We start from the raw sequence: 13720 nt of genomic DNA, 5'->3' as shown, positions 1-13720 counted from the left end.
TACCACAATATCTGATTATTTTTAACAACTTAGTGAACACTGAAGACACAAAACATAATGAGATAATTAGAATAGCAAATTTTGAAACTAAGTGAATAGAATTTTTCTTAAGTAATATTTCACACTCTCATTCCAAATTCCCAAAAGTAAACCTTTGCAAAACTTTTTAACAGTATTATTGTAAAATCAGAATATGTGAAATATAACCACTCCAAATATACATTTAAATAATGAGAAGTCTTATATATTCAGATACTCTACAAAAAGAAAAAAATCTCAAAAATGAGTTGAATTAAAAAAATTTAGAAAATACAACTGTAGTTAGAACCCAACTTTATTGTTACAACCAATTTTTATTTACAGAATATAAATCTCTTCAAAAAGATACATTCCTTCATTTAATCAATGGTAAAAAGCCTTATTAATTTGGAAATAAAGGCTAAACATCACTTATATTTAAACAGAAAAACAAACTGCTTCATGAAAAGTTCTTGAACATATAGCAAAAATGTATTTTTACTTAAGCAGTTACATGAATGAGGCGGTTTTAATTTTCTTCACTGGCAATGCCATTTTTTCCACAGAAGAATTTTACTTAAATTAACAGTTGTAAAAATGTAAAAATTAAATTTTAAACATGAATTATGCAACAAAAAAAACAGGAAGTATCTCCATTAGCAAACAGATTAACAAATTCTCAGACACTCAGATACTTTCTGAGGCATATCAAAACACCTACATCAAAAGTTGCATTCATTTGAGAGGTATCAATACATTTTCAGTGCTGAGACTATTTGTAGCACTTACAGTATATACAAAGCAGCATTATACTACTATAGTTCACATTTGATAAACACAAATTTAAGCTTTATGCCACAATTTCCCAATTCAACAAACAGCTAATGCAATGACAATTACTCATTCCATTTTTTTTTTTCCTTGCACATGGGATAGCCACATCTTCTTCCTTAGAATAACAGTATGTTTTAAAATTCAAATACTTTCTATCATGGAAACTTGACCTAACTGTACAAAGGCTCCTAAACACAGTAGAGTCAAAAGTTTCTTCTTTGTAAATTCCATAAACTTATAGTTATTTCAGTACAGTTAAATACAGAAAACTACTTCAGATTATTGGACAATAAAATTCAGTATGTCACTACCTGTATTTAAGTAGGAGCATACCACAACTAAAACCATGGTAAGTAAACACTCTCATCTCCTCCACTGCTTTTTCAGGGGGCCTTTTCCAAGTCATAGGAGCTAGTTTATATGGATACCACTGGATTTCAATCTATCTCTGATAGTTTCTTATTAAGAGTTTTTAAACTTAACTTTCGAAAGCCTACCATTCCAATCACCTAGGGTTTTTTTTCCTTCTCTCTTCACTAACTAGATGAAATATAATATGTAATGCTTCCAAATTTTATAAACATCCTGTGTTTCATTAAAAGGATTAATGGTATCTAAAATACCATTAGTGGATAAGATATTAACCAAAAAAATGAGATTAAGAATATTTTAGAGAGCACTGTTTTCATAACTAGAAAAGTTACAGATTCATAATGAATACAGATATACTAATATCTTAACCCTGCTGATTTATAATATCAGTAGTACAGTAAGTGCATGCAGGAAAGAAAAAGAAAATTTCAGGAGAGAAGTCTACTAAAAAAAGTTTTGGATGATGCCTGAAACACAAAAGAATTTTATAGTGCTTATAAGCACCATCATTTTTTTTTCCCCATCCAAATAGTTCAGATTTTCTTCCCATATCAAATTTTGTTCTGGAAATAAAAAATTTTCAGTCTAAAAACTGTTAAAAAAAATTCATTAGATAATACATCTTATTAAATTTCAGATTTCAGGTATCAAAGCAATGTGAACCAAGTGTTTTCTTTTACAGCAACACTTTTTTATAGACTGGTACAAAATTGGGGAAATATTCATTTAAAATAATTGATACACTTTTCTGTTTAAGACATCAAACCCAAAAATTAACACTGTAATCACACATGTGATATGTAATAGAAAAAAAAGGTAGTTGAATATAACATTTAGCTAGTTTTATTTTTAAGAAATGAAAATAAAACAGAGTGCCTTAATATGTAACTAAATTTCCCAGTAAAAGGACATTCTGAAATCTAATGGACCAAAGAAAAAGCAAAGCTACTTTACCACATACTTTAATTCTTTTTCCTCTGTGCATAATAATTACTAGCATTTGCCTTCTGTGTACAAGTTGATGCCAATAACAAAACTCTCCTGGCATAAAGCACTTTTTACTTTGTCTATCAACTGAATAACTGATTAATATTAAATGTTGAAGTCTTTACTACTTTGGAATGCAGTATAAAATGCTTCAAAATAATTTAAAGCAAAAAAACAAATTGATAGTATTTTTATTTATATTATGAAGTAATGAACTAAAAAATGGTACTGAAGTCTTCTGTATAATGTAAAAAAGAAATATCTGAATAATTTTAAAAGTGGAGGTTTTTAACTTTTAATTGAGAGTGTTTGGGGGGACTTTTTTTAAAGTCTGGAAGTTTTAGTTAAAATATGAAGTTAAAGTAAATATTTTTAGTAAAAAAATGGATATACTTGTCATTAAAAGATCACCTATGTCTTTTCTGTCTTTTACAATCCTACAATGAACAACTTTAGAGAAGTCACCTGAGAAATTTTTAAGTTGAACTAAGAGCAGTTATTTGCCATCTCTTTATGGGATTAAGATTCACACTAAACTTCAAAGGGTTTTTTTTGTAGAAAATATTAACAAAAATATTTCCACAAACAGGAAAAGGTAATACATCAGTATATAAGCATTAAACTATATTTTCAGTTTCCTTTAGTTTAGAATTGTGACTCAAAGAATGAAACTCTAATACTATAACAGTACATAAATTCACTGCTTCCAGGAAGCTAACCTTACAAAAATTGATGGCGAACTGAAAAATGAGAAAAGTCTTATTAGGCACTGAGAGGCTAAATAAATAATTACTGACATTAACCAAAGCTGATAAAACCCTATTTCCAGTTCCTGTCACCTCACTGTGCAGCCATAACTGTTGGCTATTTTCAGTCTAAAAGCAATGAACTAGATTCATTTCCTGACAGAAAAAAAAAAAAAATACAAAAGGGAAGAGAATGCAAAACAATACACAATCTCATATGCAAGATACAATTCACACTTATTTACAAATTTTTATTTACACTGCTTTATACACATTCCAGGCAGACCTAGTTGATGAGTTTTGTGCTCATATTGATCTCATATGATCATGTCAACAGTATGATTTGCTACCACATCTCTTTGATTTCCAGAAAATGTTGGTAGCATGGGGTCAGGAGAGGAAAAAAATAATCAAATATCATTGGTTAGGTAAGATCATACAAGAATATAAGGGGGGGATAAAAGAAGGGGGTGGAATTTTGCTTGTTAAAAGCATTGAGGCCACTATGGTCTATTGACTAACATTGAACATATATGAAAGCCACTTCTAACAACCATTTTCATATATACAAAATGAGCTTACTACCAATTGAGTGATTAGGTAAGGCATTCAAATTCCTTAGCTTAACATAAAAAGGCAACTGATATCTCAGCAAGCCACAAGACAAATTTTAAGAGGGATGATTTTAGAGTGCTGTTGAGATTTACTCTGCTTTAGAATCCCTTCAATGGCCAATATAAAGAGAAGCTATTTTGAACCCTATTGTTAATCTGCACCATGATCCGCAAAACCTGTACAGGAAGCAGGAGCATCACAATACCCTCAATCTAGCCAAAATGAGGGCAACAGTTTAAGTATCTTAACTTGTTCCCAAGATCCACTGAATACTTCTTCCAGGACTAAAGCGACAGCCTTTATTCCTGGCTACATTCAATTCTATATGAATCTCTCTGAATCACTTAGTATCACAGCTAGCAGCTATGCGCAGACTAACAACAAAGGCTCAGTGAATCTCTATTCAAAATAGTTTGAAGTAAGATTATGAAGTAAGGTAGAAAAATGATCTTCTTTCCTCCCATAGTACTATAAGATATATACTCTTGGACTTTAAAAGTCAGAGAGCAAAAAATCAAGAGTAACATTACATATTCTTCATCATTCTATGCTAATGTTCAAACCACAGATGAAAATTCCACCAAAAACAACTTTTTTTTTGAATTTACTTTAACATTATAAAAAGCTACTCATTATTTAATTGGTTCCATTCATTTAATCAACTAGGCAAAATTTTATTGATCTTACAGTAATATGGTTTTTATAAAAACAAAAGTGAACATTTATAACATTGGGGAGGTAGAAACCAAATTTTGGTCTAACACTGTTACAGATACAAACATTTTAAGAGTCTATTTATGTAACTAGAATGTACCATTTTAAATGGCCTGTAAGTGTTTCTACTTACTTTATTATCTTGAGATAATCCAAGTAATTTTAAAGCACTTGTCTGAGAATATAAGTCATTTGGAATAATACATCAGACTCCCCAGAAGATTTCTCAGAGGATAAATTTGTAGTTGCATATCTTACAAATCTTTGAATATGCAGATCCAGTAAGCCAACTTTGTACATGAGCACTTACGTGACGAAAGTGCAAAGCCTGTCAGACTAATTTTCTAAGTTAACCATGACTGCTCAACTCCACAGAGCAGTCTTTAAAACTTGAAGCCTTCCTATCTATCCCAAAGATCTAACTTTCTTCCATAATATAACTGCCTCTCTCACCCCTAAACAAAATATATACTTAAACAAAAACAAGATACATAAAAACAACAGAAGCCCTCCTACCATAAGTATTTCTGCTAAATTCACATTTTGTTGCTTGTCAGATTTTAAGTATACAAGATCAATGTCCTCAATGTTCCTTATTTAACTCATTCACTGCCTCAACATATTACTCTGAAATTAAATGTATCAAGTAATTATTTGCTATCATTCTAAAGACAGAACCAAAGTAAAACATGAAACCAAAAAAGGAATGAATCTGAATAGATTTTTTTTAAAAAAGAATCAATCTAAATGATATTTTCTTCTTTATAAGAATGACAATTTTGTGTGTCTGTTTGAAAATTAACAATACAAGCTATTATGTAATAAACTAAAACATATAGTATCTCAATTAAGTAAAACAAAATTTGGGATTAGAAACAATTTGATACCATGAAATTTTAAAAACTGAACTAGTAACTTCAATGTCCACATTTAGCACTTGAAAACATTACTAACTACAGATTTTGGTAACATTAAATCATTATTCTTATTCTAGGGTTATGTGGCAAATATAAAGAGACAAGAATTTAGTTCTAAGTTGTAGTTCCCCAAAAGGAAATGTTTTCCAATATTTAATTCAAAAAGATGTACCACCAACAGAGACAAAAATGTATTTTTCCCTTCTAAGCAGATATTTTTATATGAATACCCTAAATTATCTATACCAATCAGTGACTGGTATTTCAAGGGTAAATAATTCATTTTACTTAGAATCAAGATAAAAAAAAGTTACAATGAACAACCAGAAAATTTTTGTAAAATTAATCTTACTAAGATAAAACTTAAATTTCTCTGGAACATTTTCATTGCATACACTCAACAAACAAATGAATCAGATGAAAGAAGTCACAGATCATGTTAAATTCATAATAAATAATTCACATGTAACAGAGTAAATTATCACAGAAAGGCTTAAACTGACATCTTTATACCTTTTGCAGATTTAACAAATATCTAATCCACCACATACTGACAGCAGTAGGTATACATTGTGACATCACTCAAGTCTATTTAAAAAATAGATTGGTTGTTTTGAGGCATAATTTGTAAAGCAAAATAACCAAATTAAGTAACAGAATTTTAACAAATATTGGCTTTTTGGAATTTCTTAAGAAAACAATTCACAAGCATTGCTCAGCTACTTGAAAATAATTAAATCTCTTCTTTACTCAGGCACTTTCAATGCAGTAACCTCAGGCTTCATTTTAAAGTACTGGTTAAAACGAACAATTGCATACCTAATGAGAAAAGAGAATAAATGACAAAATTAGTCAAAGTTAAAAAACTTAACCCTCACCTCCCGTCTTAATTTCCACTCTTCTAAGCTGGATATTTGTAAGTTTTAAGAGTTTCAAAGGACATATTTTTAGTTTACTACACCACCTACTGGACACTTCTAATACTGAGAGCACTTAACAGCTTCTACCAGGTTTCTTTTTTTTTTTTCTCTTATTCTTTTTTTTTTTTATTGGTTGTTCAAAACATTACAAAGCTCTTGACATATCATATTTCATACATTAGATTCAAATGGGTTATGAACTCCCATTTTTACCCCAAATACAGATTGCAGAATCACATCGGTTACACATCCACATTTTTACATAATGCCATATTAGTAACTGTTGTATTCTGCTACCTTTCCTATCCTCTACTATCCCCCCTCCCCTCCCCTCCCATCTTCTCTCTCTACCCCATCTACTGTAATTCATTTCTCTCCTTGTTTTTTTTTCCCATTCCCCTCACAACCTCTTATATGTCATTTTGTATAACAATGAGGGTCTCCTTCCATTTCCATGCAATTTCCCTTTTCTCTCCCTTTCCCTCCCACCTCATGTCTCTGTTTAATGTTAATCTTTTCCTCCTGCTCTTCCTCCCTGCTCTGTTCTTAGTTGCTCTCATTATATCAAAGAAGACTTCTTTACAGACCAAATCATTAAATTCATGCAGCCTTTGTAATGACTGAAAATAATAACATAATAATGTTCCCTATGAGTTCTAAATATTAATTCAAACAAAAGTAGAGACAAATGCAATACATTTAATAAAACTGAACTTACCCAAGAAAATCAAACTCAATAGTAGAATATTTGGCTTGAATCAGAGCCCACAAACCCCAAAAGAAATGAGAAGCCTTAAAAGGGGAAAAGAAAAATCAAGAATTACATTAATGTGTTTCTTTCTAAAACTAATATAAAAATGTTAACTCCATTCTCTTCATCAATTACATGCATGGTTCTTTCCCCTTGCTTCCTTCCTCTCCCTCTTTCCCCCTCTCTTGCTGGGATTTAATCTAGAGTCTCCCGGAAACTATACCCTCCTCTGGCTCCAATTCTTACCTTCTTACTGTTCTTTTTATATTATTTAAAAAACAGAAAATACTGAACAGTACAGTTACTGGATAGATGCAGATCACTTACTTGTCTATAATAGAAGAGGTTACAATAAATTATAATCACATAAAAAATAAAGCCCAATTCCTATAACTTGCTTTGTATCAGCACTATCAGATGTTGTCTAAATGTTTTTAATGGCTATTAACTCCTAACAGGCTTTATTATAACACACATTAAGAATCTTTCCTTCTTGACATAAAAACACAAACAAAAATGAAAATGCAAATCTCAGAAATAACAAATATATTTAAAATGTGAGACTGTTCTAGGAGCAACAAACATCTGAAAATAACTTTATTGGCCCAAATCTGCACAACCAACATAACAAAAAGTAACAAACTTTATGGCAGCAAAAAATTATGTTCAGACTTAAAGAGAAATTACAGTGTAAATAGTAACTATATTTGAAATCCATCTTCAGTTAGACCTAATGGTACTTTAAAATTCTGGTAAGATTTTACTTCCTCAGACATAATAATTTATTGTAACTAGAAATACTCTAACAAAAACTCTTAAAGATAAGGTTTTTATTTCAGTTAAATTCACTATAGCAAAAGCAACAAAAGGCCTCTAAGAAAATATGACTTAATAGCTGTGAATTTTGTTATTTAAAAAAAATCTGATTTGGTATGTGAAGCAACACAGTGTACCAGAAAGAATTATTTAATTTATAAGGTGCACAGGTACAAGTCCTAGTTCTATTACTAATTCCCTTGGTAACCTTTAAGAAGTCACAAATTTTTAATGTCAGAACTATCATTTATAACATGTTCATAATACCAGCCATTCAGTATTCCATACAAAATTATTTTAAAGATAAATGGAAAGAGTATCTGTTTAAGTTTTCAAGCTAAAGTCGTCTATTTACTCTTGACTTCCTCAAAAAATATCATTAACAGGATAACTTCCTACCACAAATACAAGTAGAAAAAGAATAAACAATGTAACAACTCCAAGTAGCTAAAGTCACACAAACATGAAACACAAAATTTTTTGAAAAGCTATGCTTTGAAGTGTGGCTTTGAGCAACCTAATTAACCATTCTTTGCCTTTGTATCCTCACCTGTAAAACACAGGTATAATAGTGTCTCTACCTGGCATGTAACAAACATTCAAGAGAATTTCAGCTACTGTTATTACACAAAATTAGAATGATAAAAATGATGAAGATTTTCAAAGATAAACTTCCAGTTTCTACCTAAGGAAGTATCTCAGATACTGAGAATTAAATAATTAGATGATATTCTTTTAAATATCTCAATCAGTGATTCTCAAACCCAGAGTCCCATAGGGATTGACACAAATGAAATATATAAAGAAAATGAACAACAAATGACACATATAAAATATAAATTGAGCAACTAGTGCATGAACCCATAGAGGGCTTCTGAAGTCCAAAACTAATTCCTTAATAATAATATGTTACTTACCTTTTTCACTACCTTAACATTTGCACTTAATATTCAAAAGTAACAGTGGGGGTAAACAAGGAAAATAGATGATGGGTAAATTTGCTGGTATCATAATATAAGTGAAGACAATAGCAGCAAATAGTACTATTACAGGTCTCACTCATTATCACCACACACAATAAAAATCTAATCTCACTCTTTAGTATATCCAATATGATATCCAATATGAAGCCACTGAAACCAGTAATTTCATCAAATCTCTACCTCAGAGTGTATGTTCTATTATTTTGTGGGGTGAAATAAGAAATATACAAGCATAGGCACTATATACCACAGTAAAATGATTGTTTCAGGAAAAGTACTTATGTATCTAAGCTAGGAGTTGAATTTGCACCTTTTTACCAGAACACTATTTTTACTTTGGGGGGGGGGGGGGTTGACTGACATTGTTTGTGTGTGTGTGTGTGTGTGTGTGTGTGTGTGTTTTGCTAGGGTTTGCATGCAAGGTAAGCACTCTACCAACTGAGCTACATTCCCAGCCCCATTTTCTTACGTACAAAAAAAGAACTTGTCATTAGAAAGAAAATAAATGATAGTATTTGTTGCTAATGGAAAAACTTCAGCTTTCACCTTGAAATTAGAACTTGAGAAAAAACACATTTGATTCTGAAAACAGCTTCAAAACAGTACTATCAATTTTCCTGATAACAGTTATTTTTATCAATGTATGATGTTTTTGATATCATGAGATTCACCAATAGTTGGTAGTCCACATAATTCAATGAATCCATATTTTCTAAGTAACTAATGATGTTAAAATTACAAAATCACATACTGGCAAAAGATTATACAAATAAACCAATGAATTTTAAGGTCACATTTTAAAAAAAAGTAAATTGATATGCACATAGTTTACAAGTTGCTATTAATCTTAAAAGAAACTGTTGAGTCTTTATATAATATCAATAAAGAACACATACAATTATCTGAAAAGGTAAAACACTCCTGTTTTTCCATTTTACATAACGTGTGTAAAACTATTTTCTTCATGTACTTCAACTGCAATAATATATCACAACACAGAATGCAGAAATGTGAGAATCTAGCTGTCTTCTATCAATTGAGAAAATTGAGAAAAGAAATTTACAAAATAAATAAAATAAATTTACAAAAAGAAATTTACAAAATAAATAAAATAATGCTAACTCTTCTAACTAAAAAAACTTTGTTTTTGCTTTGGAAAAGTTACTTTTTATAAATGGTATTTATTTTAGTGAGTTTTTACCTTTAACTTTCAATAAACACTTTGAATTTTGTTTTGAATTCTAATATGATAAATATGATAATTAGCTTACATAAAGAAAAGTTCATAGGGGTGTTCAAAATTTCTTTAAAGAGTAAAAAGGTTCTAAGACCAAAAAACTTGAGAACTACTAGTCTAAATCTCATTGGGGTATTTTTAAGTCATACCAAATTATATGCAGATGGTATCTAATCTCTTCTAAGTTTGTTCTGTAGTAGAAAAGACTGAGAAATTAAGAGGTCATTCTAAGCCTAAAAATAACATCAACCTAGCACGTCTCACCATTTCAAGAATAGCAGGTAACTGTATTTCTCAAACACTTTTTATTTTTTATTCATATAGTGAGATATATCAATGATTCTACACTAAAGAAGCACTAAACATAAAACCTCAAAAAATCTAATGTTGATAGGCAGCATTTTTTATAGAGTGAAAATGCAAAATTTATATGTAAGATTAGACTCTAAATGGATAAAAGGAGAGGCAGAAAACAGCCAATTCACAACAGCCAAACAATGGAACTAACGAAGGTGCCCTCTAACAGATGAATGGATAAAGAAAATATACACAATAGAATATTAGTCAACCATAAAGAAGAATGACTTTATGACATTTGCCAGAACAATCATGCTAAGTGAAATAAGCTAATCCCAAAAAAACAAAGGTCCAATGTTCTGAACTCTGGTATGTGGATGCTAACACACAACAAGGGGTTGTTCAGTGGATTAGAAAAAGAGAAGGGAGGGTGCCACTGGGAGAGAGGATAGAAATAGGAAAAGATAGTAGAATGAATCAGATATAACTTTCCTATGTACATATATAAATAATACACCAGAGTGAATCTCCACATCTGAACAGCTACAGGATGGGATCCTAATTAGAACAGATACACTCTGGGTTGTATAAATATGTCAAAATTGACTACTGTCATATATAACTAAAAAGAATTAAGTAAAAAGAAATAACTGCCTATGAATAAAAGGTCAAGAAGATAATATACTGGATTAAATCACAAAAACAACTGGTTCTTCCAATTTACTTTTATTGTGATAAGATTGAGATGTGAGGATTAAATATATTGTAGAAAACCTCATCTCCCATAAATCTTCCTTCGATTAAAAGCTTTTTTATAACAAAGAAAAAGAATCCATTCCCTGAGCAAATAATTGCTGAGCACTTGTTATATTTCCAAGCACTGATCTATGGGCTGTAGATACAGCAGTGAAGGAAATGAAAAGTTTGTCCTCAAAAGAAGGCAATTTGGGCTGGGGATGTGGCTCAAGCGGTAGCGCGCTCGCCTGGCATGTGTGCGGCCCGGGTTCGATCCTCAGCACCACATACAAAGATGTTGTGTCCGCCGATAGCTACAAAAATAAATATTAAAAATTTTCTCTCTCTCTCTCTCTCCCTCTCTCTCTTTAAAAAAAAAAAAAGAAGGCAATTTGTGTAATGTAAACTGTAAACAGTCAAGTCTTTTCATTATGTTGAACAAAAATTCACAACACTGAAAATAAATTGTTTTATAAGATGATTATATTAAGAATCTTTCATTTATTGTTTATATTTAATAAACTTACCAATGCAAACTGATTGACTTGAATGAAGAGTATTTCTACCTCCTTTTCAGTAACTTCAGTCCCAAACCCTTTATATTCCTTGTAGGCTTCAAGGTAAGAACGCAGCCACTGGTCCTGTAGTTCTCTATCTGGATAGAGACTATAGTCTACGTCACTTACACCTTTAGGGAAAAAAAATACACTGAAGTTATTTTAAAAACAGACACTTTCCCACATACCTTAATAATCATTACAATCAACATTTTTTTCATAAAATGTTTTCATTTCTGTTTATAACACTAGACATTAAATAAATACTTATTAAAATAATAAACACTTTCCTGAAATGCCTTCCCTTATCTTCAATTTGTATATCCAACTTCTACTTAACTTTCAAGTTTAACTCAATTATATTTTCCACAAAATTTTTCTAAGATCACTGTAATTTTCTTTCATATCCACAGCATGACTATATGTGTTACTAAAAGGGTGATATCTCATTGTATGCAGTTGATTTCCCCTCCTATAGGTACATATGAAAATATGTGTATATAGGTGAGGCTCTAGCATGTATACGATAAGCTTGGTGGAGAAAAATAACTGAAAATGTGTAAAAGAACTTTTTCACAACTTATTTCCCAGTCTGGAAACCAACAGTATATAAAAACACATGGATACACTAAAGTACACAAATACAATTCAATAATGAAATATTTCAACTACATGTAAACCATCTAAGGAAATTTCCTAATTCTTTACTTTCAGGTCATTTCATATTTCTAAATACAGTCATGAAATGAATTTTAAATTAAATCCATTACATTGAAAAAAAAAGTAAGCTTTTATATTTGATTACAGATTGTTCAGGAATACAAATGAACAATTCTTCAAACAGCCGTAACCAAGTTAAGAAAAGAAAATTCTTGAGCTTTTTAATTAAAAACATTTCAAAAGCCCAAGTTTACAATGGGTGTGGGTGTGTGTTTTGCTGCTAGGGATCAAAACCCAAGCCTCCCACATACTAGGCTAGCCTCCCACATACTCCCATATAGCTCAACCACTGAGCTATACTCTCAACCCCAGTAAGTCTTTTAAATGATAAACAATACTAAATTCAAATCTCAGTTCTCAATATTCTACCACGACCTTGATGAATTATATATCCTAAATGTAAACAGGGAATACTACCTTACAGGAGGAATATTGGGGAGAAAAAAAAAATGAAATGAGATTTATGAAGCATCTTGTACCTTATAATATCACAACAGATACCACAATTATTATTTTCCTCCTGTACATTATTTTCTGATGGCAATTAAGGAAGAAAATCTGATAATCTCTTTCCTCCAATAACCAAGAAAAACAAAGAAAAGGGGTCAGCAAGAGGAAGAAAAACAGTGCTCCTATTCCCAGCTGATCCACATTTTAAAAAGCAAAAGAAAATTGTGAAACTACCATTTTAGAGGTAAACATGTTACTTCTTGGTTTTAAATTAGTTAAACCTTGGTTTTTACCTGCGAATTCATTGAAATGATTTCCAATATCATATGCCAGGTAGTTGTATCCAGAATATTCATAATCAATGAACTGTACATCACCTATATGAGACACAAAAACGAAGACATTAAGAAATCACATACAAGATCAGAAAATCCCTATGCTATTTGTAATTAAATAGCTTCCAATATTTTGTCTCATTGTATGTGCTTGGTTACTTGCACTTCTGAGACAATACAGGGTAAGGCTGTGGATTTTATGGCAATGAGCTTTACAAAATTCAAATTATCTCTCTTAATCAACAGCTTCTTGTGAACACAAATGTCCACTCTATTAAAGAAAAATGAAAATACATTCTCTAAATTCTAACAAAAACAATATATTTTTCACCACATGGGGGCATCAGTAACTAAACATTCAAGTTTAATCAGAAATAACTTAATAACCAATGCCATTTTAACAAAAACTTAATCTATATTTCAACAGTAAACTGGCAAGCTTATCTCCATATGAAAATCAAATACAAACTTTAAAAAGACCTGAATTCTATTAACTTTTACATTCGTTTTATAATATATAACACTTGATAAACTAATTTAACATCACTGATTTAATGAAGTTGACTGCTATCATACTCTCACATTTACCTAGAATTGCTATATGACTAAAGTTTTCATAACTGAGTAGCATTAAAGAGCAGCACTGCTTTTAAAAAGAGCAAAGATATAGTTTCTTTTAGACCCTTATAAATTTTAAGAAATCTGTAAGCTAAATT

General features: G+C 30.6%; 1 protein-coding gene across 1 annotated transcript in view; it reads right to left on the bottom strand.

Annotated features, from left to right (window-relative positions):
• Positions 1-316: 316 nt before the first annotated feature.
• Etnk1 (ethanolamine kinase 1) overlaps positions 317-13720 on the bottom strand; it is a 61622-nt gene continuing 48218 nt past the window's right edge. Inside the window, exons 5-8 of the mRNA XM_015498235.2 lie at positions 12963-13046; positions 11470-11630; positions 6842-6915; positions 317-6022 (exon numbers count right to left, since the gene is read on the bottom strand). Coding sequence (XP_015353721.1) covers positions 5950-6022; positions 6842-6915; positions 11470-11630; positions 12963-13046 — 392 coding nt within the window. The 3' untranslated portion in view covers positions 317-5949. The remainder of the gene's footprint in view (positions 6023-6841; positions 6916-11469; positions 11631-12962; positions 13047-13720) is intronic.

The sequence above is a fragment of the Marmota marmota genome, unplaced genomic scaffold (genome assembly GCF_001458135.2).
Source record: "Marmota marmota marmota unplaced genomic scaffold, marMar, whole genome shotgun sequence".
Classification (NCBI taxonomy): Eukaryota; Metazoa; Chordata; class Mammalia; order Rodentia; family Sciuridae; genus Marmota; species Marmota marmota.
The sequence above is the reverse complement of the archived record's forward strand: the minus strand, read 5'-3'. Positions and strand labels throughout refer to the sequence as shown.